This window comes from Lepisosteus oculatus, chromosome 1, assembly GCF_040954835.1.
Source record: "Lepisosteus oculatus isolate fLepOcu1 chromosome 1, fLepOcu1.hap2, whole genome shotgun sequence".
Lineage (NCBI taxonomy): Eukaryota > Metazoa > Chordata > Actinopteri > Semionotiformes > Lepisosteidae > Lepisosteus > Lepisosteus oculatus.
Window position 1 is genome coordinate 14,130,562 of NC_090696.1, and position 26,439 is coordinate 14,157,000.

The 26,439-nt window shown below is 35.4% G+C and overlaps 1 protein-coding gene across 2 annotated transcripts in view; it reads left to right on the forward strand.

The window, feature by feature from the left end:
* spock3 (SPARC (osteonectin), cwcv and kazal like domains proteoglycan 3) overlaps positions 1 to 26,439 on the forward strand; it is a 109,316-nt gene that overhangs the window by 44,416 nt on the left and 38,461 nt on the right. The window contains exons 3-5 of one of the 2 annotated variants that reach the window (XM_015344328.2): positions 4,127 to 4,166; positions 17,371 to 17,415; positions 17,816 to 17,930. In XM_015344328.2, the coding sequence (XP_015199814.1) occupies positions 4,127 to 4,166; positions 17,371 to 17,415; positions 17,816 to 17,930 (200 nt within the window). The remainder of the gene's footprint in view (positions 1 to 4,126; positions 4,167 to 17,370; positions 17,416 to 17,815; positions 17,931 to 26,439) is intronic. The other variant, XM_006629212.3, reaches the window with a different exon arrangement.

Below are 26,439 nucleotides of genomic sequence, written 5' to 3' on the forward strand. Positions count from 1 at the left end.
ACCGCCCTGGAAATCCAGGTTGTAAGTGCTGTAGGTTTCACTTTTTCCTCTGGATGCCCCGACATGAAGACCAGAGATACTGCTCTTTAGGAGGTGTTGGCCTTCTGGTGAATCGTCAAGCCAAGTTTTTGCTTACATGGCCATTAAAAACCATGGCACATCTAAAAACCCTAATGTCCTGGTTAAATTCTCCTGGTCTTGCATAATCTGTTCTCCCTTAATTAAATTAAGTGTTTTCTTAATTATCCATGTATATTTCATATAAATATAAAAATGAGGAATTATACATCACATTGCACGGCTTAACTTAACTGAGTAACTGATTTTTGGGACTGTACTGTACTGTAAGTATACTCCCTAAATGTGCAACAGTGAAAATAGATTTAAGTTCTGTCAAGCAGATAAAATATAATTTATTAATTCAAATAGTTCATGTGGAAAATGGCAATTACAACTAAGGAAGCTTGGAAAGACAAAAACCATTGACATTGACTGGAAACTGTGTGCAACAGACATCTTGACTTGAGAAGAATTCAACAGATGGTCAACAGTGAGCACTGCAGAGAACAGTGGTAAAATAGATACAGAAGTCGTGGGGAGCCAAGAATCATTTAGATGGGCCAGGCTTCTCCTGGTGATAACATCAGGAGTAGGTGTACTAAATGCAGGAGGGCTACACATTAATGGATGTAGATTCAGCAGGAAAATGGCCAAATGAACTGCCTGTAACTTGTCAAACATATTTTGGGATTTACTAGCTGTATATTTAAGTATTTGGGTACAGATGATATCTAAAAAGAAGCTCTTTATTGTCAAGATTCAAACCAAACTTTGTGTAGTATATCATCACATTACTTTGGAAAACAATTCAAGGTATTTTTACATTTTATTTAGAGCTTTATCATTTAATAATTAGAACTGTTCTCGCATAAAATAAAAGTATGAAAACAGTGCACACAAATTTGTTATCATGAGTCTCCAACTCTTTATCAACTTAAGAACACTTTAAAGGGGAAAATGCTACCAGGTTCTGCTATCATTAACATACCTATCTTTTGGAATCACTGCATGTTGTTAAAATGGATGACTGATTTGTTTCAAATAATACTTCCAGTGGGGTCAAAAAAGCTACAGCATAATAATGACGGATCCTGTGAAAGAATGTGTGTGTTAGTGTCATTAGCATTGATGGAGGATTTTTTTACTTCCTAAATTTCAGTTTAATTTCTTGTTGACTTTAGGGACATGTTCTTTACTTTTCAAAATTCGAAACTTTAAAGGATAGTTTCAGTAATGCTTCCCTGGGAGTACTTTAGTCAAATTATATTTTGAACAACGGGTTTGTATTGTGTAATTTAAAGCAGTTCTTAGAAGATAATGCAAATTTATCCAAACATCTACCTTTCATATTGCTGTTATGATTCATAAGAAACCACTCCAAGTGAGTGTCTATCTTTTAGTGTTAAGGATACATTAATGATCTTTTACAGTATAAACAGAAGACTTAAGTCAATCTTTTTGAGTTAGGCTGTATAATCCAAATATTGCCTGTTCAAAATAGGAATTTACTATTAGCCATGATTGGATTCCACAAATTGACAGCAAACAGTAATCTGCTAAATTTCCACTGGCTTCAATTGCCAGATCTACAGTACATACAACATTGATCCTGTGGTGATGATGCTTCTGAACGGTCAGTGAGATATGCATCACTCTTTTGATCTTAACTCTCCTGTAGGTATTGTGTGAAAAAGGTCAGATTGCTCCGGTAGGACACAATCTGACGAAAGCATGAACAATTCTCATCAGCTGGTGTGAGGTTCACCACAGTTGACTAAAGATGTACTATTTTAAATTATGAGATATGTAATGAAAAAAAAATATATATAATAATTAAAAAAAACTCTACTGCCATACATTTCTGATATAAGGGAATGATACAGATGTCACATGAGCATCTTTGGAAACCCATCGGTTGTCAAGCTATCTACCCCATTTTACAATGCAAGATTGTAAAGCTATTTGCAAAGAATTAGTATAAGTCTAAGGAATGACACCAGCCTGACTGACAGCACCAGGAAACCTGGAATACTTAGGTCAGCTTTACATAAGGTGCAACAGTCATGGACATACTGTACTACTGTACAAGATGCAGTACCATGTATTTTGAATTTCAGAAGGCTTTTGAAAGTACCCCTTGAAAGATTAATTCTCAAATTACAGGTAGGCACTGAGGAAATTGTGTGCTTGGATTGAGAATTGAAAACACTGTAGAAGCAATACATTGCATTTCAAAAGATCTAAATAAATTCCAAGACTGAAAAACAACACCTGGCATAGGCTTGTATACTGTACGTGCAGAGTATTACATGCATGTAGCAAAAATGTAAACTAGAAATACAAAATGAGAAATGCTGAGATAGAAGAGGTTACTTATGAAAAAGACTTAAGTGTTCATGTTGGCCATTTACATATTTTAGACAGTGTGAAAAGCAAAAATAAACTAAAATTGGGAGGATGTACTGTATAGGTAGAAGTGTAAAATTAAAATTGGGGATGTTATGTAAAAATTGTACAGCGTCATACAACACTTAGAACATTATGTAAAATCTTGATAATCAAAAAGATATTACTGTTCTGGAATTAGTACAAAGAGCAACCAGATACATTACTGGTCTTAAAGGAGTGCCCTGCACTGACAGGCTAAAAGAACTGAATATTTTAATTTCGAACAGAGAGGACTACAAGAAGACCTTATCCAAGTATTTCTCAAAGGTATTGACAAAGTCAACCCAGTGGATATTCATAATCAACTGTGGAACACAAACCAATGGGCACAAATGGGTAGTATTTGTAAGTGCATTGTCAAACACATAGAATTTAGGGATTTACTAGCTGTATACTTAGTTATTTGGGTTCAGATGATATCTTAGAAGGACTTTATTAGAAATAAACTAAACGTTTTATAGTACATTGTCCCATTATTTTTAGGAAGCAATTTAGGGAATTTTTACATTTTAAAAATTCCCTAAATCTTTAAAAGATTCTCACTCCAAATAGATTCTCACTCCAAATACTGTACATGCCATGAATATTTGGTATGGCCACTGCCTTCAATTTAAGAATTTAATTGAGGAACACTTAACATAAACTTTCTAAAAATCTTAATTTACTGTGTCATGTGCTCTGTATCAAATACAGCTGTTAGGTTGTTTTAAAATAATCATTTTCTAGAGACTTTTGTTTCTTGGAATCCTATTTAGATTAACATTACAATCCATACAGGCAGTTCACTGGTTTATTGTTTACTTTTTTTGCAGTGGTAACATGTAGAGAATATAATAAATCTAATATAACATAAACCATTATATAAATACCAAGATACAGTACAGTATGTTATGTGTTCAGCCTGAAGTGAAATGAAACGTAAACCAGGTTTCTGGTTTGCAAAATGGCAAGCACAAATTTCAAAAGATTTTTTTTGCTGAGCCAGGGATTAAGACACTGTCCACTTACAGAATCACAGTATACACTAGTCATCTGCATACTGTAGTTTGAGCTGTTATGTTGAGATTGTTGACAGTAAATTAATGAATATCTTAAGATAGTGATTTCAAAAGACAAGACAAATAATACAGGCAAGAGTGAACATCCCTAATAAAACTATTCTAAGGTATTCAGAAATTGGATTCTGGGAAAAGCAGTATATTTTTTTATGTAATAAATTGTACTATTTATACTCATGCATGCTTAATCTTTCATAATTCAAATACTTGTTTTGTTCTGTATCATTATAGCCATCACTGTTATTAAAACTTTCAAATGTTAATGAGCCAAATTAAATTGATTATTTTCTCATTTCACATATTTAACACATTTGGTCCTAACTATTTTGCTTGTTTAGAATATTAGAACGTTTATATCACAGTGGTTTTTAACCTTAAAGTGTAATTAAACATATTGAAATTAATATTTTTTATTAAATTTTGCTTTCATTTTCTTTTTAATGCTGCTTCCATGTATAGGAGGTTGAGGTTTGTATATATACAGTATATATTTTTTCAAATTTTATTCTTAATTTTAAAGTGTTTGTTCTTTTATAACCCAAATGCATTTTTTTTTTCAGGAACCTGGGACATGGAATCCTGGAAAACCTTTTGATCAAGGTATAATTGTTTTAATGACAATTCACTTAGTTTCTGTAGAACGTTTTTACTTGTTCTTCACTAAAATAACAAGTCACTTGTTAAAATCTTGTTGTAAAATTAAGAAGCTAAATGTGACATTTTCTACAATTAAAAAGGAGAGACTCACAGTAAACACACTAGTAGGTTAATTGGCTTCTGGCAAAACTGACCCCAGTATGTGTGGATGTTAAAGTTTGTGTGTTGGACTGACATCTTATCCAACTTGCGCCCACTGCTTGTGCCCCAGTTCTCCCACAACCCTGTATTGGATAAAGTGGTTAGAAAAGGGATGGATAAGTCTATATAATGCCATTCACTGTAATTACAGTAAAATTTGTACTACCACTTTATGTCCTAGTAATATGTGTGCAAAAGTACAATTGTTTATCTTAATATACAGTATATTTGCGTTATGAATTATGCACCAGTACAGCATTAGTTCAGTGGCAATGCTCTATAATGACTACATATACTGTATACTATACACACTGGATTTAAGAGCAGCACATACTCCTCTATAAAGAAATTTCAAGGGATGTTTGGAAAGGAACTAGCTTTATTAAACGTGATGCATTTGCACTCCTATTATTAGTGGACATTACTTTCTAAGCCAAAAGGTTTCGTGTGCAAAGTGTGTCCAAGAAAAGAAGAGTAGTTACATTCCTCACAGAAGGTGACAAGGCTCTAAGCTTTCTTACAAGATTGAATTTTTTTTACAAGGATGACTGCATCAGACTGTTTTGTAGAAGGGTGTGAAAAAGTATAAAGAGGGACAAACCATCCTTATTGATGCTTCAAGTTCTGGTAAACCAAGTATAGATGTGAATGGCATTGAGAAAGATGATCTGGGAATATTGCAGAAATTAGAACATACAATACTAAAACCATCCATGAGTACTTACAATATTAGATTTGTGGATGTGAAGTTAATGTGACAGATCAGATGTCTCCAAGTCACCAAAGATTTGGTGACACACTTTGTGTGTCCTGGATAAATTCTACTCTAGGTTTGTTTAATCTGGACTACTTCCTTAATTCAATTTCTCACTTTTCTTTCATGCTTCACCAAGGAGTAGTGATAATTGTTATTACTACAGTATATCTGAATTTAACCAGTAGGTTTTCATTTAGAAGTTCTAAACCCATTCCATTTCCTTTCTAGCAATATTCTGTAGAATAGTAGTAGTAATCTGAATTTTAAGGTAACCTTTTGGAACTTTTTCAGCACAAATATTGATTCAGGAATTGCTCACTTTCATGGAGCACCTTTAAAGGTATAATTCAAACTTTTAACATAGCATGCACTATACTGTATGCTGAACCCCTATCCTCATATGCTGAAACGGTATAGATTACTGAAATCACCCTTTACAGATAACATTCTGAAATCTGTAATGGATCGATTTTCACAGAAGACAAAAGCAAAAGGAAAGAAAAGAAGAAAAAAAGAAAAACTCACAAGAAAAGCAATGAGTGGAACATTCATAAATATGACCATTTTTACTTTAAAATTGTTATAGAAACATGCTAATACATAGTATCAGTTACATTTCTGTAATATTTTAATGTTACTTATCTGTAAAGGCATTGACTTTGAATAATCTTTCATAATTTAAATATAATGTTTTTATAAAATAGCATTTTGAAGATAGTTATTTGGAAAAAAAATGTTTCCTGGTGTTATTGAACAATAGCTTGGGTGGAGATCTGATTCTAGTGTCGCACTTCTTCTTCCCCACAAATAAAAACTCACTGGCTGAGCAAAGCTACCTAGCTGAACACTGTGCAGCTCCATATCCCATTCTGCATTTGGGGGTTGCTGGGACCTTACTGTCATCACTTACATCTAGGATCTGAGCCGCTCTCGCCTCACCAGCTTCAGAGCTCCACCGAAAACAGGTGGCTCTGTGCCCATCTTGCCATCTGCATTTTTCTCTCTGGTCTCCTGATACCACGAAGCCTCACAAAAATTGAGCAATTGTGGCTGCTGTCTCCGCAGTGGTTTTGTTCCCTTCTGCGTCTCTTTTCCTAATCAAGCCCGCTCCGTTCCCCTCCCTTCCATTCTCTTTCCGTTTGTGATCGAATTTCCAACCGCACCTATGGCCCAAGCCTGTACAAGTTCTTTTGTCTCTTCTCTCTTCCCAATCCTTCTTTTCGCCGTCTACTGCAGGAGCCCCCAATTGCTAACTCCCACCTGGTCCTGGATCCGGGCTTCCTCTTTCACCCTCCTGCTGTCCCTGACCAGGCCTAGGGAGCTACAGCCATGAGTTCCTGTCTCCAATTTACACTTCCTTTGGGGTGGCGTTCAACTGGCCAGTATTGGCCTCTAGCTCTTCCCCCTCCCAAAGCTTCCAGCCACATATGGTAGCTGGTATTCCTTCTCATTTTCGGGGATTCAACTCAGAAAATGTTATCATCTGGCTAACTTTTTTCTAGTGGCAGCTCTCTTCTATGGTCTGCGTCAGCCTACTCTTGGGGTCGCCAAGCGTCTTCTTCTGCCCACCACTTTGCTCTAATCCAAACGACTCACTAGTGCTGTCACCTGCTTGCTGCTTCACGTCTTGTCATCCTCAGCTCATGCTTCTCACTTCTCGGGCACTGCATCCGAATCTGCTAGCTCAGATAAGTGCAAACCTGCATCATGCACATTTCTGTGTGCTACACACACATTCTGCTTGGTTCTAGTCAAACCACAGTCGATCCAAACTCTTAGCTCGGTCTTGGAAATCTGCGGCTGTGTTTTGGGGGATTCTTCTGGGGAGAATGAGGCAGCTGTGATCTTGGCCTAGTGTCATCATGTCTTCAGCCAAGCAAGTGAAGTACTAAGCATGCTATCTGTTTATTTGTAAGCTCATTTTTCAGCATTACTGTAGAATTTGACCAAACATCTTCTTACAACTTGTTTTTCTTTCTGCTTGTCATGTTTAAATAAAAAAATGCAGCAGATTATAATACTACTACTACTAATAGTATTTTTAGACTGTGACCAGAGTGTGTATTCTTCAGATAACAAAAGTTGCTCTGAGTATAATAGGTAGACAGGAAGCACCATTCAGAGGGAAAAAATACACACACCCCTCTGTGACCTATGTTAGACACCTAGGGAAAACATAAAAGTTAGCACATACTGTACGCTGTTTTTTCTATGCTTTTGGCCTTTTTTTACCATATCATTTATTTTTGTGCTTCATGCTTCTTTCACAAATGTGAAGCCTGTCATGTAATGTTTATTTTGTATGACAGGTGATTTGAGTATATAGATAATGATATTTCAGTCTGTTAGTGCATGCTTGTTAAATAAAGATATTAAATGTCATGTTATACACAGCCGTTATACCTAGCAGAAAAATATAAAAATACATATTGCATGATGCCTCCTTTCACCCCGATTAGAATTTAAACAAAGGCAAAAAGTAACAGTAGTGGTTAATGGAGGGTGTTGGATTAAAATCCCTGGCGGGATGTTGTTGTACCCTTGAGCAAGGTACTTCACTTTTATTGTTGCCGTAAATGCTGTGCAATGAGTACTCTCCAAGTCTTCATTGTAAATGAGATTGTGTTCTCCGTTAACTTATCTGATTAAATTCAGGATTCAATAAAAAAAAAGGTTCATTTTTGATATCATATAATTCTAGCTATTTAGCCACTTCAGCTAAAATTTCTATATTTTGTTGATGGCTGTACTTGTGTGGACAATGTGTGTGCAGGGAAGTGTGTTCAGTTTGCTTCTGTGCTCCTATTAGAGATGCAGCACGTTGCCCAGCCATGTACTGTAGTTGGAGCCGATACCTTGGCTCTCTTCAGGAAACAGATGAATGAGGTCTGGATCAATAAGGTACTAACATCCAGATGGGCTGAATGGCCTTTTTATGTTCCTATGTGGTAAACAGAACCTTTGCTCTTTCTGAATAATATAATAAAAAAGAGAACAATAAAAGTGGAAAAAAATGGGTTTATACACTGCTCCACCCTGTCGTCCAGTGTCTGAACTCAAGTAGACTACAACAAACTGAGTCCCAGGATGGGTTTGAACTCAGATTTAAATGTCTAGGATTACAAGATGTGCATACTACCACTACTGCTACTGTTCTTAAGTAGCAGTGGTATTTTTTTGATCAAATCTGAAAATGCAAGTTATTAAAACATTCTTAGGGAATTTATTTAATATCATTTTGATAATTTAATCAGACTTTTCTGTATATGTAACTTGGTGTTATTCCAAGTTTTCCTGAGGTTTCTACAGCTAAACCCTAGTGAAGATTTAAAACTGTATCCCAGAGTTCCTTTGAACTGTACTGTAGGTGATCCTTCTCATTGCCCTTCTTTGTCTTAAGAATTAGATTTTTTGCCAGATTTGGTTTGTATGTTTTTTAAATGCCAGGGATTTTACAAAGTTGCAGCTTTAGTACAGTAATGAGTTTGGAAATACTGCCATCTGAATAGGTCATGGCAAGTGTTCTTGTAATATTGAGATTGGGGAGAGTAGAGCATTTGACACTGTAAGCCATTGTTTATAATATATGGGACTATAGTTTATGGGACTATGTTAATGTGTTCTGTCTTTCATTTTGAGTATTTTTTAGATCAGGATACTTCTTCTTCATATGAAATTATTGTGGTGTTCCATGGACATTTAACCTTGGCCCATTTTTTATTTCTTAGTATAGATAGATAATACTTTATTAATCCCGTAGGGAAATTGATGAAATGTTTATGTTTACTCTGTTTATGTTTACTCTGTATATGTTTACTCTAGTTGGTATTGTTCCTATACACGCAGTAGGTATTTACAGCCACTCCCAGGATTATGTAGTATGTTTGTGAATATTCAGTGACATGATCTTTTTTCCAGATAATATAACTTTAACAGATCCCTCTCCTTTGACCTGTTTAGTTTGTTGAATTAAGGTGTAGATGGGAAATGCTACTAATATATGACATTTTTCCATTCTGAAATGTCGATAAAATTATACATTCCCTTAGTCTGGTAGAAGCTAAGTTGCATCTTGTAAGAAATGCTGCTGTTATAGTTGTCAATAATTGGGAACAAATGAACAATTCACTGCAGTAAGAAAATACAAATATTACATACTATAGAAGGCCAGTTGTTTTTTGCTAGTGGCTAATTGATCTGACGATCTCATTCAGCGCTTTCTTAAAGGAAGCCCAAGGAAACACATTTGACAACATGACTGAATATCTTAGCATAGCTGTTAGCTTCTTTAGATTGACTTCATACATGGTTAAAGACTGTTTTTTTGCTTCTGACATTTACAACTTTGAATGGATTTGTACCCCAATATCTAGAATATTTATGAATCTCATAAATCCTCAGTTATTTACTTAAATCACAGGTTGCTTGGTATTCAACGTTCTGTTCTGGTGTTCTGTAATACAGTTTCTAAAATGTTGACTGACAATTTTCGGTTTGTGCGGTTGGTGTTTTCAAAATCCTTTTAAAAACACACTTTTAGATTAGTATACAATACTGGAGCTTACACACTTCCGAGCAAAACAATCTTGTATTTCCTTGTATTGTATTGCCTCTCACATTACAGTAAAGCTCTTAAAGGCATTTTACCACAAGGGAAATTATGTTAAAATATAAATTGATTGTTTGAATATAATTTACTAATTAGCGCTGCAAGTTTTATTTGCTACTACTTAAACACAGTTCAAGTAGAATAAAGCTACACCTGTACATTTATGTTTCTCAGTATCTAAAATAGGTTCTCCTCTGCTCTGTGTTTAGCTCATTGAAAAAGCCACAGTACAAGCAGTTTCTGCAAAACATCATTAGAATCCAGAGTCAGAAGATAGCTGGTGGATAATCTTCTAAAGCTAGTTCAGGATTTGCATTAAGCTCTCAAGGACAGAGGTCATCTTAACTACAGCAGAGAACATCATTATTGTGAAGGTGCCGTCAAAACCTATTTAACTTCTAAGATGTGCTTAGTGTTTTAATCGGAATGGGAAGTAATTCCATTAGTAAGTATTTCCAGGGATAGAAAGTGTTGCTAGCCTTCAGGATCTTCTCGTGTGGTTTAAAGTGGTAGGATTTCAGTGCCCTCAAATGCTCTCTAAAATGATTTCTTTTTAATCTTACATTTTGTGCTCAATGTTGTGAAGCACAATTACATCTAGGTATTATAAGTATCCTTTTTTATAACTGAACTTTTTTATAACTGAACACATCCACATCCCTCTAATTTGACCTGTTGAAAAATTCACACTGCTCCTGTAAATTCTGGGAATGGATACATTTTTAAAACTGTTATTGACTTGGTTTTTGTCTGACATAACATTAATTTCATGGTGCTCATACAGAGAGTACTAAAAAGCAATGTCTCTTTTACGGTACAATATGTTAATAGGGAACAAAAAATTGAATTAATACATATATGGTTATACATTTTATTTTAGCAGGGTATACTTATAGTAAGTGCAATAATTTTGTAATGGCAAATTTAAGAGTGTTATGTGTTACAGGCTTTAAAATATTCTTGACCATTTGAGTCTGAGATCTTTAAAACCTAGGTGAGAAGAATCTGACAGTACTTTTTTATTATTTAAGCACTGCTTTTTCTATATCTTCATCTCAAAACCGATCGATAACAACTGAGCCAACATTCTGTATTCTGCTAGCTTAAAAAAATAGCTAATTTGATTTTGAATGCTGTCTGAACGAATGCCTTGTTGCTGTAGTTTCTGATTCAATCAGAAAAAGGCCTAAGGGTACCCTGGGGCAATAATCTCAAAACGGATAATAGTTCATGGTATTTGTTTGTCTTTGTCATGAGTTTATCTGATTTTTAATTCTGAAATGAAATTGGATGATTCCTTTGTCAGATATTTTCTCTCCTTTTTAATGTACTTTTCATCATTTGTTTACATTTTGAATGGGGTAGTAAAATATCTCTATGAATGGGTATTAATATTAATGTCTATTAATCGATACATATTAATTCATTTTAGCACAGTGTGGTTAATTTTGACTGAAACCTGAACAGAAGATTTTTAAACTTCCTTTCACAACAAATTATCCTTTGCTGCATAAATTACTGAAAATCCACATTGCACCGAGGAGGATACAGTAGCAACTCTCAACTCTGACCAGAGATTTGAGGAAACAAAAGGTGCAACTGTTCAACTAAAGGGTTATTGTTCAACCTGCTGCAACAATACTCCCATCTATAGCAATTTAAATGCTAATAAAAATGTTAACATAAATATAGCCTCCATATAAAAATAAATATAAACCTTCCAGGTTTCTACCAAAAAAAACGTCAAATAGTCAAAAAATTTAGATAGGTCCCACAGAAGTACTTTACAATAAGAATTTGCGTCCAGTGCTGCACTCTGTTACTTAACCTTCGTGCCTAAGACACCATACAGCGGTGGCACTGTGGCTAAGGATCTGTGCCTGTGGCAGGAAGGTTGCTGGTTCAAATCCCGTGGCCACCAGAGGTATCCTACTCCGCTGGGCTCCTGAGCAAGGCCCTTAACCCCAGCTGCTCCAGGGGTGCTATACAATGGCTGACCCTGTGCTCTGACTCCAAGCTTCTCTCTTGGTCTGTGTCTCATGGAGAGCAAGTTGGGGTATGTGAAAAGATGAATTCTGAGATGAAAGCTCCATTAATGTACAATATAAAATTTCCCTCCAACCCCTAACATTCACCTAAGTATAATCAGTGATGTACTGTACTCCTCTGTTAGATTCTACCAAAAGCACATGCATGTGAAACAATTACTGTGCATGTCAGCAACTGCAGTCCAAGCCCCTGTTGTTTCATTCCATGGCACTGTGGATTGTGTTTTTCTGTCTCCTCAGTTTAATGTTGGTGTGAGCCCTCTTTTTTCTCCATGTGTGTTTTGTGACATATCTGTATGTTATACTGTAACACAATCATTTAATACACATAAAGAGGGAGAGAGAGATCCAATGAGATCCAAGATGCATAAGAGACTTTGACATACGATTCATAACCGCATTTGTAGATGGACTAAAATTACATGAAACTCAGCAGCCTCTAGCAGGGAGGTTAAAAAATCGTATGTGAATGTTACAGGGACAAATACTGAAATAAAATAAATTATCTTTCTGCTTTGTCCATTGCTTATTACTCCCAGTATGGATGCCAGTACAGAAATTTGAAAACTCCTGTGTAGTACAATGACGAAAGCATCTTTTGTTCAATTCTCAGTTTGAAGAGGATGCAGTCACATAGTAATACTTTTTAGGAAACATACAAGCAACTTTTTCTTTCAAATACCCCTGTATCATGACAAAATGTGTTTTTCTTCCAAATATAAACAGAAACAGACAACAAAAGACCTGCAAATGTTCCAAGACAAAACGGAAACATTAAGCATGGGTATTAAAAATAAAATACAGTGTTGTAGAGGAAAATAACTATCCTAAATGAATAAAGAATACATAGATATACCCAAGAGAAAATGAAGAGAAAAAGAACTGAAAAAAGTGACAGAAATGAAATCCTTAATCTTCCTCTTAACCAGACTTCCATCCCAGTTGATTCCACCCTTGGTAACTAAAAGTCATTCTTAAGGCTAGAATATTTCAGTGGTTTGGTGTCATATAGGAAAGGGGGCAAAATACCACATCTGTCATTTTAATTAGAATGAACACACATTGAGATGAATGTGCTGTTTTGCATATGGGTGCTGCAGTAGAATTTTATCACAACAAGCATCCTAATAATAAAGGATTTCAAGGTCACTGAAACAAAAGACATTTTGTGGACTTATTGGCTGGGAGGTGGGTTTTTCTATCCCATTCTGGTAATCTTTCACAACACTTTTTCAAACGATATCACCATGTTGAACAAGTGCAATTTCACTGTGTTCTACGATACTTTTATTTAAAAATAAAATGCCCTGCCCTGTTTTAGCTTCATACTGTAAATAAATATTTGCTTATAACGTACTGTGCATATATTCTGTATGCTGTACTGTATATACAATTTATGTTTGCATAGATACAGACAGATGTGTACAAATAGTATAAAGTTCTACTTTATTATTGTTGAACCTGGGGAACACTTTTCTTTTACACTAATTCTGCTGGTTGCAAAATACTTTGAAAAATACATTTTAAAATTATTTTTTGTTTAAACTAAGATTAGTATCTTCTAATTACTTTCTCGGTCTAAGGGAGTTGGGAAAGTGATAACTTTCTGTTTATGAATCAAAACTCTCCTCAGATAACTTCATTTAGATTCTTTGCTCTAATTAGCAGGGAACCAACACACCTACAGTATGTGATTCCCACATATGCACCTACTCTTTGTTCATACAACACAACTAAGAAAAAATTCTATGACAATTCCATAATTTGGTCAAGATTATGAAGGAAAATAGACTTATTCTAATTGGAAGCCTGAAATCTTAAAAAAGAAAAGAGTTTCTGGAATGGATCCAGATAAGGAAAGGTTTTGATCACTATGATCATCACAAGGGAAGCAATCATTGGAAGGGGTGTTTTAAAGATCTATTCAATAAAGAATCCATCGTCAATGATAGTACAGCATTTCAATTCCAACCCAAAACACCCCATTAGAGATTGCACAGGAACTCTGAAACACTTAAAGGGATTATAAAAGATATCACACAAATGAAGAACAACAAAACAGCAGGAGGTGATGAAATTCCCTTAAAAAACATTTTAAATCTTTGTGGACAAGAAATAACACACCCCCACACCCTTATTATACAGATCTAGAACAAACAGGAAATCCTAAATTATTTCAAGAATGCCAAGGTCATGACAATCTTTTAAAAAGGAGACATGTCAAGAGAGATTTTCCTCACTTGTCTATCACCAGCATCATCAGTACAAAATATCATTACAGAAATTCTCCTTAGCCATCTCATATCTTGATGATGAATCTCCCAGATCTCCCAGAATCCCAGCCTGAGTTCCTCAAGTAATCCTCAGCAATATATCAGCTATAGGCAACAGTGTGGAGCGCAGGTTAAGCCTCTGGATTCATAAATGGAAGATTGTGGATTCATATCCTATGCGGGGTATTGCTGTATTACCATACAGCAAATAACTTCATTCAAGTTGATCAAGTCAAATGACCAGCAAACATAATGTACAAACGGCAATTGATATGGATAAAATAGTCAACTGAATAAATTAATAATACTGTGCCTTTAAATTCCATTTAGGAGTAAAATAGGTGTACATCATTCTATATTCTATATTTTCATTAACTGTGATGACTATATACCATTTTATTACAAAGCATCCTTCTGCAGTGCAGCTGACTTATTGAATGCTGCTACAGGTTCACTTGAGCTTTTGCTGAATTTCCCAAAGCCTGCCTCAGCAATAAAGAGAATATAATCCCTTATACAAACATGGAAACAGTACTGAGGAAACTGCTCAGTACTGCACAAATACTGTATCAACTCTGGTGTAGAACGATCCCACTGCTCTTTGGGACTGGCAGTAGATTGGGAGGTGTATAGAAGTGGCAGTTGAGACCTGGGGAATTGCAGGCACAGTGGGGAGCTGCTCAGGCAGCATGCAGTCAGGAGAGCAGAGCGTTGCAGCGCACAGGCAGACTAGAGCTGCAAAGCTGCTGGTGGAATGATGGCATAGCATGAGGGTTTCCAAGGTGAGATCGTAGGCAGGCAGCCAGAGAGGCAGCTGCACAGCTAGGAAACCACACAGCTGAGTTGGAGACAGGCTGAAGCATAAAGGGGTACTCCAAGTGGGATGGTCAAGCAGGTCAGAGGACTGGACAAGTTCAGGTGAAACGGGTCGTACATGGGGACCATAACTTGAGAGAACAAGCCAGAGTCAGGCCATGAAAAATTCAAAAACACGGACGGACATCTTCAAAGCACAGAGAGAACAAAGCTAGAGAATGCAGAGGCTCAGAGTCCACACTCTATATCAGAGCCCAGAGCAGAGTCTGATGGTAATCCAGCTCTCCTGTCAATTGGTGTCTATTGCAACTGGTGCTGAGTGACAGGTGGGTGGAACAGAGGCTGGCTGCCATGCCAATGCTAGCTCACCCAACAGAGCAACAGCCAGGTCGAGCCTGATATGGTGTTTTTTAATCCAGATAAATAAACCTATTGGCCTAACCATATCATGTTCATGCATATTTAGAAACTGTACACCATATCACATCATTCAAAGACACAACAGGAATCGCTAGTCTGTCAATCACTAATATCAGTCATTCGTTTTTTAATGACTAGGAGGTTGCAAAATTTAGCAACTCTTAACTGGATTGCTTAAAAAGTGTATTGTTCAGAAGAATTTGTGTAGCTATCTGTGGGCTAAGAGGCAAGTAAAACCAGGGTAAGACACAAATGATCAAAGAGTGTTCCTGATGATTCATTTTTTGGTAAATCATTAAAGTTGGAGTAGAGCTACTGCTCCTCCAGATCAAGAGGAGCAAGATGAGGTGGCTCGGGCATTGGTAAGAATCTCTCCCCGGGGCTTCCCGCTGGATGTGTACTGGGTGCGACCCACTAGGAAGAGACCCAGGGGCAGAGGCAGGTCAAGCTGGAGGTATCATATCTCATGGCTGGCCTGGGAATGCCAACCTTCTACCACTGTGACCCTCACCAGGATTACTGTAAGCAGTGATGAGGATGACAAAACACTTAGTATAACCATATTAACAGAATTGAACTATTTAATAGTTTATTATGAAATTAATATATTTGAGGAAGGCGTGGTGATGCCGTGACACAGAGGTCCACATTGTTGCCACGCAATGCTGGGGCCCTAGGTTCAGCCCCAGAACGGGGCTGCTGTCTGCCTTGTTTTGCAGTTTGTAGTTTACGTGCTCCATCTGTATTTGCGTGGGTTTCATCCAGGCGCTGTGGTTTCCTCCCACATTCCAAATCCATACTGCTAGGTTAATTGTGCTCTGGGAAAATTGGCCCTTGTGCTAGTGTGCACGTCTTTCCGCCTGCCCTACAATAGACTGGCGTCTCGTCCTGAGTATACCCTGCCCCTGCCTTGCGCCTCTTCCTTGGAGGGATAGGGTCCGGCTCTTCTGCAACCCTGAATTGGAAGTGCACTTAGGAAATGAATGGAAGGATGGAGTATGTTTGATGATGCATTGATTCATTCCTTTAATTCAGTACGTCTTCGAGTTTCTGAATGATGATGCTTATGTTTGAGACTGACCATGATCCTGTTCACCCAGGTATTATAGTCAACACATTTAACCCTGTATTAATTAACTGTTCTAAACATTGATTGATCAGTGATTCATATTATGAATTTAAAAGGACTAGAGTCATGTTACCCAAGCTTTTTGAGGACAATTTTTTGTATCACATGGTAGGAGAAATGCAGTAACATCTTTGTTCTCTCCCAAAAAGTCACTACAAGAATAGAAATATGTTCATCTGCCATCTTGCTCCCTTATTATCCTTGCTTCGTCTAGGCAATCGCACCAGGATACTACAGAAGGAGCTTTTCACAGATAAGAGAAAAAGCAAAGATAAAGAAATATAACATCAATATCACCTCCTGGGAGACCTTGGCCCTTAACTGAACCAGAAAAAAAGAAGAATATCCAGGAAGAAGCCCAGCTTTGAAATTGAAAAGTTGTCAGAATAAGAACAAGGAAACAAAGAGTGTCAAGGAGAGAGCTTGCCATTACTTAGTGCACAACCAGATACCTCCCAAGAAAAGACCTGCTCAACCAGCAAGAGATAGTGGAACCCATATTGTACTATTAAGTTATCTTCTTGCTTGTAAAAGACAATCACTCTTGACCGTGAATGATAGTGAACAAATGTACAGTATGTGCAATATATGGCCAATTAATAAGAGTAAATATAAAATGTTACCTTCCGAAATGTGATATTTTCATAGGTTTTGGAGAGGGAAAATACCAGTTAATACTACAGCATGTGAAGTATGTTCTTTTATTACAGGAAATGTTGTTCTTAATATGGTGATGATATGGATTTTTATTATAAAATAGGATATGAATATTCTAGGTGTCCAGTGTCAGTATACTGTAATACAATACAGTAAGTATTTAGTGTCAGACAAAATCTCTGTGGTCAGTGTTTAATTTATTAGAGAAAAAATAAATTTCAAATGACTTAGAATTAAAATGTAGAAAAAACATGCATGGTAATTTATATGAATTATATTTGCATTTTGTGTAAACAGCTTCTACAATTCTATGGTCAGATGTGCATATTTTATCCCATCAAGGTAAACCATCAGTGGGTTGTGCAGATAAGTGGTCTGTTACTTTTCCCTTGGGTGTATTCAGCTGTGTGATATTAACATGTGCTACTAAAGATAGTTATAAACACCTGTTTTCATTCAATAATTGACTGATTTGGGAGAATATATGCATGCAGCAGTAAGCTGCCATAGAATGCTGGAACTGCTAAGCACAAAAAGTTAATTACAGGATAATAAAATACAGGATATTGTAAAAAAAAATATTTATGTAGTATAGCCTATGGAAGTCATTTTATTCTTCCTTGCCTTTTGTTTTTTAATCCTATAAATAATTAAGGTGTTATGTACTGTATATAGAAAAAATGCAACATCTTTCATACAATAAAAATACATTAACTTCTCTCACTTTTTATCAAATTTCTAGCTCTGGACCCCACCAGAGATCCCTGCTTAAAGGTTAAATGTAGCCGTCATAAAGTGTGTGTGGCCCAGGACTACCAAACAGCAAATTGCGTTAGTCAAAGAAGGATGACACACAGGTAAAAAAGCATTTTTCATACACTAGTTAATTTGTTAGCTGTCTGCTTTACTTAACCATATCCAGTTTACTAGCAGAGAGGCCATTTTCATTTTTTGTGTTTTTATGTGTGTGAAAATGATTTACTGAGCATCTGAATAGATCTTTTTAGCTATTTTTATGACCAAAATAAAATATATATTTTTAATAATTTTGAATTTCCACTCATGAGTTGAAAGAATTGACTTATACAATGTTCAAAGTCACCCGATTGTATTGGTCTTTCAGCATTAATCAATCAAAAATGTCTAAACAAAATTAACATATTTTATTTTCTAACACATATACAGTATATAAATATAGTTTATACGTTTCTTTTGATGATCATTTTGAGAAACTTTTCAAAAATAAATAACTCTGACAAATAATTATAAAAACTAAATACAAAATGGGAAAATGTGGCAAACACTGCATCTGTTATGTTGAACTTATATTTTGTTTTAATGCAGTAAAGAATTAAATTGAGAGAGATAGCATGTTGGAGGCTATGCTATAAATATATGCTATAAAAGGTGAAGTCACTGTACAAAGGAGTTGTTTTACCATCTTTAGGATTTTGCCATGCCTACATTAAATCATACATAAGTAACACTTATCTTTTAATACATATCTGCAAACATATACAGTACATTTATCAAATGTGAAATAATAATTTCAACACTATTCATACGCAATCATACAGGGAGAGCAATAAGTTGCAAGCATGTGTGATTTTGTGTATTTTTTCCCTGTTGCTTCTTATTTGGATTTTTGCAAACTATGAATTTTCCAGAAAGCATTTGACAAGATTGACTCATTATTAAACCTAAAGCTGTGAGAAATAATGGTACAACATGTAATAGGAAAACTAGCTTCAGGAAAGGATACACAGAGTAATAGTAAGAGCTCGATCATCATGGTTGATCATTGTATGGAGTGAAGCCCCACAGAGCTTGTGCTTGGAGTACTGCTCTTCCATATACAGGTATATATTGGGAATGAATGTTAATTAGCTCTTAACATGTTACAGTGCTGAGCCACCGACAGATCTTTCACCTTTATTAGGGTTCATCAGCATTGCATGCTAAACCACATAGAGCAAGACTGCGGTCTGTGTCTGCAGAGACAGTAGAAACAACAGTAGAGACAATAGAGAAGAATTAGAATCTCATTTAAATGGTTTGGCTCCCAGTATAATGAAATAATAAGTTAATATTAATTAGAATAATGCAAGCTTTACTTTAAGAAACTAGAGAGTAAACTAGAGAGTTCACAGAATTCCTGAATATTTCAGTGTATTTGTGATAAATTTACTAACGATATATGTGGGAATAGTCAAAAAGTAAGGATTTAGGAATTGTAAACTACATATAAATATAAAAAATGTAGTTATGCAAGAAAAATGTGAGATAGTTCTGGGAAGTACAGAAATAAAAATACCTTATCCTGGTCCAGGAGAGACAATATGTCTGTGGGTTTGTATTGCTCTTTTCAAGCCACAACTACCAGGTTACTGGTTTAACTGGACTTTTGGTGTCCATTAAGTGTTCACAGTCAGTGAAATATACATTGACCGCTATTTTTATTTGAATTGTGATAAGATTAACCATGCCTATCCATTTATCAGATTCTCAATCCCTTTAGAGCTGTGGGTAAAGTTAATCCTTTATAGCACATTTCAATGATGCAGTTTCCTTACAATGGTGACTGTGTTGCCAACTTTGCAATATGCTTTCCTGTTCTTTGAAATAAACTGGAAAAACTGTAAATACCAATGTGCAAATTAATCAATGAACATTATATAGAGTATATGTGCATAAAATCTATAATATATATCTATATTGCATATATATCAATATGCAAATTATATATATTTAATAATATATAAAGGAACATATAATAACATATGTACCTTTAGCTTCTGTATATGCCAGATATTAAAGTAATATCTAAACTGCTCTACTGACCTTGTTTTCAGAAAGGACTCAATATAAATGTGCCTTGCATCTGCAATAGTGCCTGTCTGTTGTCTGTCAGACAGTGTTGTTAAGCCTGTCAGGCACTATTGCAGATTCAAGGTTGTGACAGGACATATGGACAAGACCAAATTTTAAACTTACCAGTTCCAGATGGATGTTTGCTCTTTTATTGCTTTAAACTTAAACTTAAATGTGTTTCATCAATATATGCGCCAGATAGAGACAAAATAGTCACTTGAATAAACTCATTTGGAATTACTTTTTTCCATTCCAAGTTCACTAAAAGCAATAAGATCCCTATGTTGGTCAGACTGTTACTTAGACAATAAATGACAGTATACTTAAAAATATTAATAATAATTCACACTTTGGAAAGAAATGGATGAAAAAGACTCAATACTCTGTGATTTCAGTGTAGCTCTCCATGATTTTGGCTAAGGTCCCCACTGACGTTAATTCTTTACAGCTGTAAAAGCGCCATCCAGACCTGATCAGTTAAATCGATCATCAGCAGAAGACTGTCTATGTGAAAAAGAAAAGCAGTAAACAACTCAAAAATGCAGAAATGATCAAGTCAGAGGTGTCTTTTTATTTATCACAAATTGAAAAGTACAAAATGTGTAATGTGTAAACATTAGGAACATTTTAAGAACATCTTTTTTTCAGTTCTACCAAATAAATTCCTTAGGATAGTTCATATAACCCTCTTCAGGATTATAAATTAATAATGTGCCATACATACTGTACAGCCCCTGATGAGAGTAATTAATAAATTATCACACCTACAGATGGGTCTCAAGACTTTATTATATAACTAAATAGAAGTAACAAAGAGCAATCATTAATACATCCCTGGCTTACACAGTAAAATCAAGATGTAAGCTTCTGTATTTTGTGTACTAGTCCAAAAACACAAAAACAAATGTATTTATATATGTAATAATGAAATGTATTATTTCTTTAGGAGTTCCTTTCCCTTAAATACTTACCTCACCCTTCACTCCGGGCTGTCATTAGCTGAGCTATTGAGTGTTTGCTACCTCATAGTTTCTTTAAGCCAGTTTTCTTTTTTCTCAACATTTTTTGCACTTGCTTACTTACAGTATTTCAGTACTTTCCCTGTACCTTACCACTACTGCTCTGGAGCCCTGAGTGTTGGGTTTATTTCTGTATCTCTTTTTTTTCTTTTTTGGCTCTTCTTTTTCTTTTGTCTTGGTGTTTTCCACCTCACCACTGCCTGAGCCTTGCTTGTGAGCTCTTGGTCAGACGCAACTGTTTTGGCCTCAACACATCATTACATTCTTGTAATACGATCATATTTACTCTCACAACCCTCATGAAAAGCATATTCCTATGTTTTGGAGATACTACACAGATGTCTAGGTGATATTGTAAAGCACAATGTATAGTTAGATTATGAAAACTCTTTTGATATTGATATTGTATTGATGTGGACAATGCTGTCCTTGTTATTTATGTCACCATTTTGTGCAACAGACGTTACAAATATACAATACAAATGTCTCATGCCTGGAGTCTTATCTGTCCATCAAGAGGAAAGGACATGTGGATCTTAGAATATTTAATCTGGCGGTTATGGAGTAGCAAATTAATTTGGTCTAGATTATTAATGTGCTATTCCACAGCACGGCTAATTTTAGGCCTGTTTTTGAAACTTTCCTGGGGAACACTGCAGTTGCACTTTTTTGTTTATTTTTCACTTTTTTTTTCTTTCAGTAGAGACCTTTCAGAAAGAAATTGTGCTCTATTGTTTTGATTGGCCAATATTGTTTTGTGATTTCTTTGAGCTCTCTTAGACTTATAGCCAAGTAACCAATAACCAGTGGGTTAGTCACAGGTTATTGCCTGATAGCCAGGAAGAAACCATTGCTAATTAATAAAAACATTACCAACCATCTCAACATCACCAAAGAGCTATCTACAGTACTACTGGAAGAATCTTTTCTCGACAAATGAATCAAAAGTTGAAATTTTTGGCCACAGTGAAAAGTTATTTGTGTAAAAAAAAACCAAACACTGCCTCCTCACAGAAGAACTCTATTAAGCACGGAGATGAAAGTATCTTGGTGTGAGGCCACTTTTCTAATCTCAGAACTTGGAAGGCTTGCCCATCATTGACAGAACAATGAATCGGATGTTTTATCAGCAAATTCTGGAAGACATTGTTGATAGGTGGCATTTGTGATGTGTTAGATATTAGTGAGATGGTAGCTTCATTTAATCTACTGCTTCTTTAAATCTACTCAATAAAGAATATGAAATTATGTAACTAATTTATTAATTAATTTTATTGTGCATTCTGGATGACTTCAACATGCTTTATGTTAAATCCAGTGATTTCAAGTATCTATAAGTCTTGAGGCACAAAACCTTTAAATTAGTAAATTTCATAGTACATATCAGACTGTAAAAGTCAGTATTTGGTTGCATTTCCCTTTTTGGCAGTAATTGTATGAAGTCTACAGCCCATTATGCTCCACGAAATCTTGTGTGTGTCCACTTGAGAGGCTTTGTGAAGCCTTTACTGCAGCCACTTTGAGCTTTTGCATATTCTTTGGGAATATTCCACCTCCATTTTATTACTTCAGCATATAAAATACATGCTCAATTGGACTTATTTCTTGATGTTGACTCAACCTCAGTCAAAGAGTTTCCACTTTTTTCTTGTGATGAACCTCTTTAGTTGCCTTGGCCGTTGTAATACTGCATGATAAAGCATCACCCAATAAGTTTGGAAGCATTTGCTGTTATATAAGCAGACAAAATGTTTGTTAACTTCTGAATTCATTTTTCTGCTGCCATTAGTTACATTATCAATAGTCGAGTGACCCAGTTCTAGAAGCAACCATGCATGTCCTTCAGGCTGTGTCATTGCCTCCACTGTGCTTCACATTTTAAAGTTAAAAAACGAATCTCCTGTTTGATTTTGGTTCCAGTACTCATTTGTTTACATTGCCTCTCAGTGTATATTTTCTATAAAGCATCTGTAAATTTAAATATATTAGAAAGGGCATATTTAAGATTATGTTCTGCACTTGATTCTTCTGTAATATTTGCTTGTTTGGTTACATTTCAATCTTTATATGTGTAGTCCAATTATTAAAATTTTGGCAGGAAGAAATGGACTGTAATTCCTTGCCAAGAAAGTGAATGGATCGCAAAAAAGGGTCTGTGAAGTGATTTGAGTGTATAATGTTGGATTCTGGACCAAGAAAATCTGGCAGCGTAGCACAAGTAATTTTGATTGGACTGTGTCTCTCTTCTACCTCTTCAACAGATAATTTGTGTAAATTACTCCGGTTTAATGCACTAAAACTGTTACAGTCTGAACTGGCAAAAACAATAGTCAGATTACAAGATGGCCTAATTTTTCTTCACATACTTTTCAAAGTTACCCTTGTAATGCAAGGGTGTCTGGAAAATATCTAGATTTATATTCTCAGCTATTAGTATATAAGACAAAATGTATATTAAATGTGAACTGTGAGGAAGAAACAGTACATATTTTCACTCATCAGCATGGTGCTTATGGATCAGAATACATTTCCTTGCAGCTTTGATAAAAAGGACAGTCATCTGTCATGCACATCTATTGTTTCATCGATTTTCCAATACACAAGCGTGTTTAAATCTCATAATAGTACCATGATGGTGTTGAGTAATGGCTGTGATAACATATCACTGAAAATTGACACAAGACTGTCCATCACAGTGACCTAGACCTGAACAACTGTGTTGAAATAATAACCTGTGTAAATCTGAGCATTAGAATCAATAGTTATGAAATGTCATCTTTTGTTGTATTTCAGCAAAACCATGTAATCTCTCAATTTTTACTTGTTATATTTAACTAATATATGCTATATATGATCATTTTCTTATCATCTATGTTTTTTATGTGCACTGCTTGATTCCCTGTATAACCAGTGATTGTGAAGTTAAATTTCACTATTAAAAAACCATCACTTTTATACACTAAGAGATTAAATTATTGAAAACCTGGTTTTGTTAAATAGTATTAAGTATTTATGTCTTCTTGCTGGTAGTGTTTTATGATTTATGGAATTTATAAAATCTAAGAATTCCTGAAACATCTGTTTTCAATAACAAACTGGTATGTGACTAATAACACTACAAACATGTACTTTAAGGTTATTCAATAATGGCCAAGTAGGATATGCTGCACTAACAAAATTGATATTTTAAATATTTAAGAGATGAACAGGTCCGGTTTCCTCCCACAATGCATAGACACATTGCCAGGTTAATTGGTGTTTCAAAATGGCCACCAATGCGTCTGCGAATGAATCTATGAATGTACAGTGTTCTCCAAAAGTATTGGGATTCTGAAGTCTAAACTGGTACAGTATTTTTGCATGAACTCTAATAACAATCATTTCTCATGAAAAACAACTCCTCAGTATGTTATTTTTAAATAAAGTCCATTCAGACCCCTTAACCTTTTCATGTCAATTCACATGCTAGCATGGAACTGCTTTATAATGAAGGAGTGAAAGTGCTGGCTGACATGTGTGACCATCCTATCAACCTGCAGTGCCTTGACTTCAGTTCTGTATTTGAAAGTCAAAATGAAAACTGAACAAATTCTGTTGAAGTCAGGCAATTTTGAAGCTGAAAGAAAGGGAAAAGTCAATCAGAACCACACCATAAAAACAGGACTCACCAAAGTTAATGATTTGTAATATTCTGAAGATGAAGGAAACCATACAGTAAGTATGATTGTGATTCAGCCAAGACTGGGTCAGCCAAGAAAAACATCTGTTGTTGATGACAGAAAAAGTATCAGAGCTGTCAAGGAAAACCCTAAGAAATTATCAGCAAAACCACCAACAAGCACCAGAATGAAGGTATATAAATACACAGTTCACAGAGACTGAGACAACAGAATCAAAAGCAGTGTACAGCAAGTTGTAAATCTTGTTGTAGAATGGAAAATCCAGACTATAATTTTCTCAGCATTACAAAGTTGGGTAAGGAGAGTGTTGGAGTAAGAGAAATTCAGAAGAATTTTAGAGGTAATGTCATGTTTTGGAAAACTTGGTTCCCTCTGGAACTGGCTTACTCATATTTATGATAAAATAAATCCTGATTAATGTTGTAGACATTCTGTAGAATCTTGTTTTCAGTTTGATTTAGAGTGTTTGTGTCAAACAGTGACAAAACATCCCAATCACAAATGTGAAAATCCCTACTGTAAAATGTGAAAAGGTCCAAGGGGGGTGAATACTTTGATACCACTGTAAATTCAAGAACTGTGGTTCCATGTAATTTGTAGAAAACCTCTAATTACTTTAATCTAAGTGTTTTTGTAATTATAAATCTGTCTGTTTTGGAGAATATTTTTTACTCTTGAGATTAAATTAAGCCAAAGATATATAATTAAGACGTTTAATATAATTTAAAGCAGTCAGTGGTGGCTACTCTTTCACCTTATTTAAATTACTGTCTTTACATACTTTGTTTAGTTATTAACTTTACACAGATTAGATTAAATTATTAGATTAAGGGTCACTTCACTTCATTCTGAACAGCTAGTTTAGTTGCAAACAAAATATACTGATTGTACTCTCAGTCTGTTTGGCAAATGATTTTGAACACAAACAAAATCAGGATTAAGGACTTGGTTATTTTTCCTTGTAAATAGGAAATAAACTATATGATAATGGCTCAGGGATAAATGTTTACCTGGCATTACGGCTAATGCACTATGCAGTCCTATACAGGGTAACAACATGGGCAGGAGAGAAGACTTTTAGAAAAATGGTCGGACATTCAAATTCAACTGTTGAAATCCATAATACAGTAAACTCTCGGTTTAGTGATCTTCGCTTTAACAGACTTCAGATTTAACGGGCAAAAAACACTGAAGGAGAATATGGTCTGCACAATCAAAAATGCTGAACTTGCCCACAATACAGACACAATAAAATAATAAAACAATAAATAACAGCCTTGGTACAGCATACCTTTAAACAGACCTAAAAGGCATGGATATCAGTGATGCCCTGTAGGGTAGAGCAATTGTTTTAGAGTATACGAAAATAGGAGGAACCTACAGTACTGTACATGTGTTTTGTTTCCTCTCTGGGCTTACTAGTGTTGAGATGGAGTAACGCTGTACTGTATGTGTTTGTGTATCAGACTTCTACCTGTTGTCCCTTATTTGGACTACAGGCAGTTGAAGTAAAGAAAGTTAACTTCACAAAGTGAGGCTGTCATTATTGTGGAATAGCCATGCTTGTAACAGGGGGTAGGCGAATTGCTTACCGTGGGTATTGTTTCTGTTTTGACTGCCTTAGCTTTTTTTACAAAACAATATTTTAAAATTAAACTGAAATGCAAACAATATGTAAAAAAAACATAAAAACATAAAAATCAAGTTTAAAATTAGGAATATTGATGGTACCCAATAAGGATACAGTAGGCCAGTTGCCTGTGGTGGGTGATGCTTGTGTTTTGTACAGTACGTTT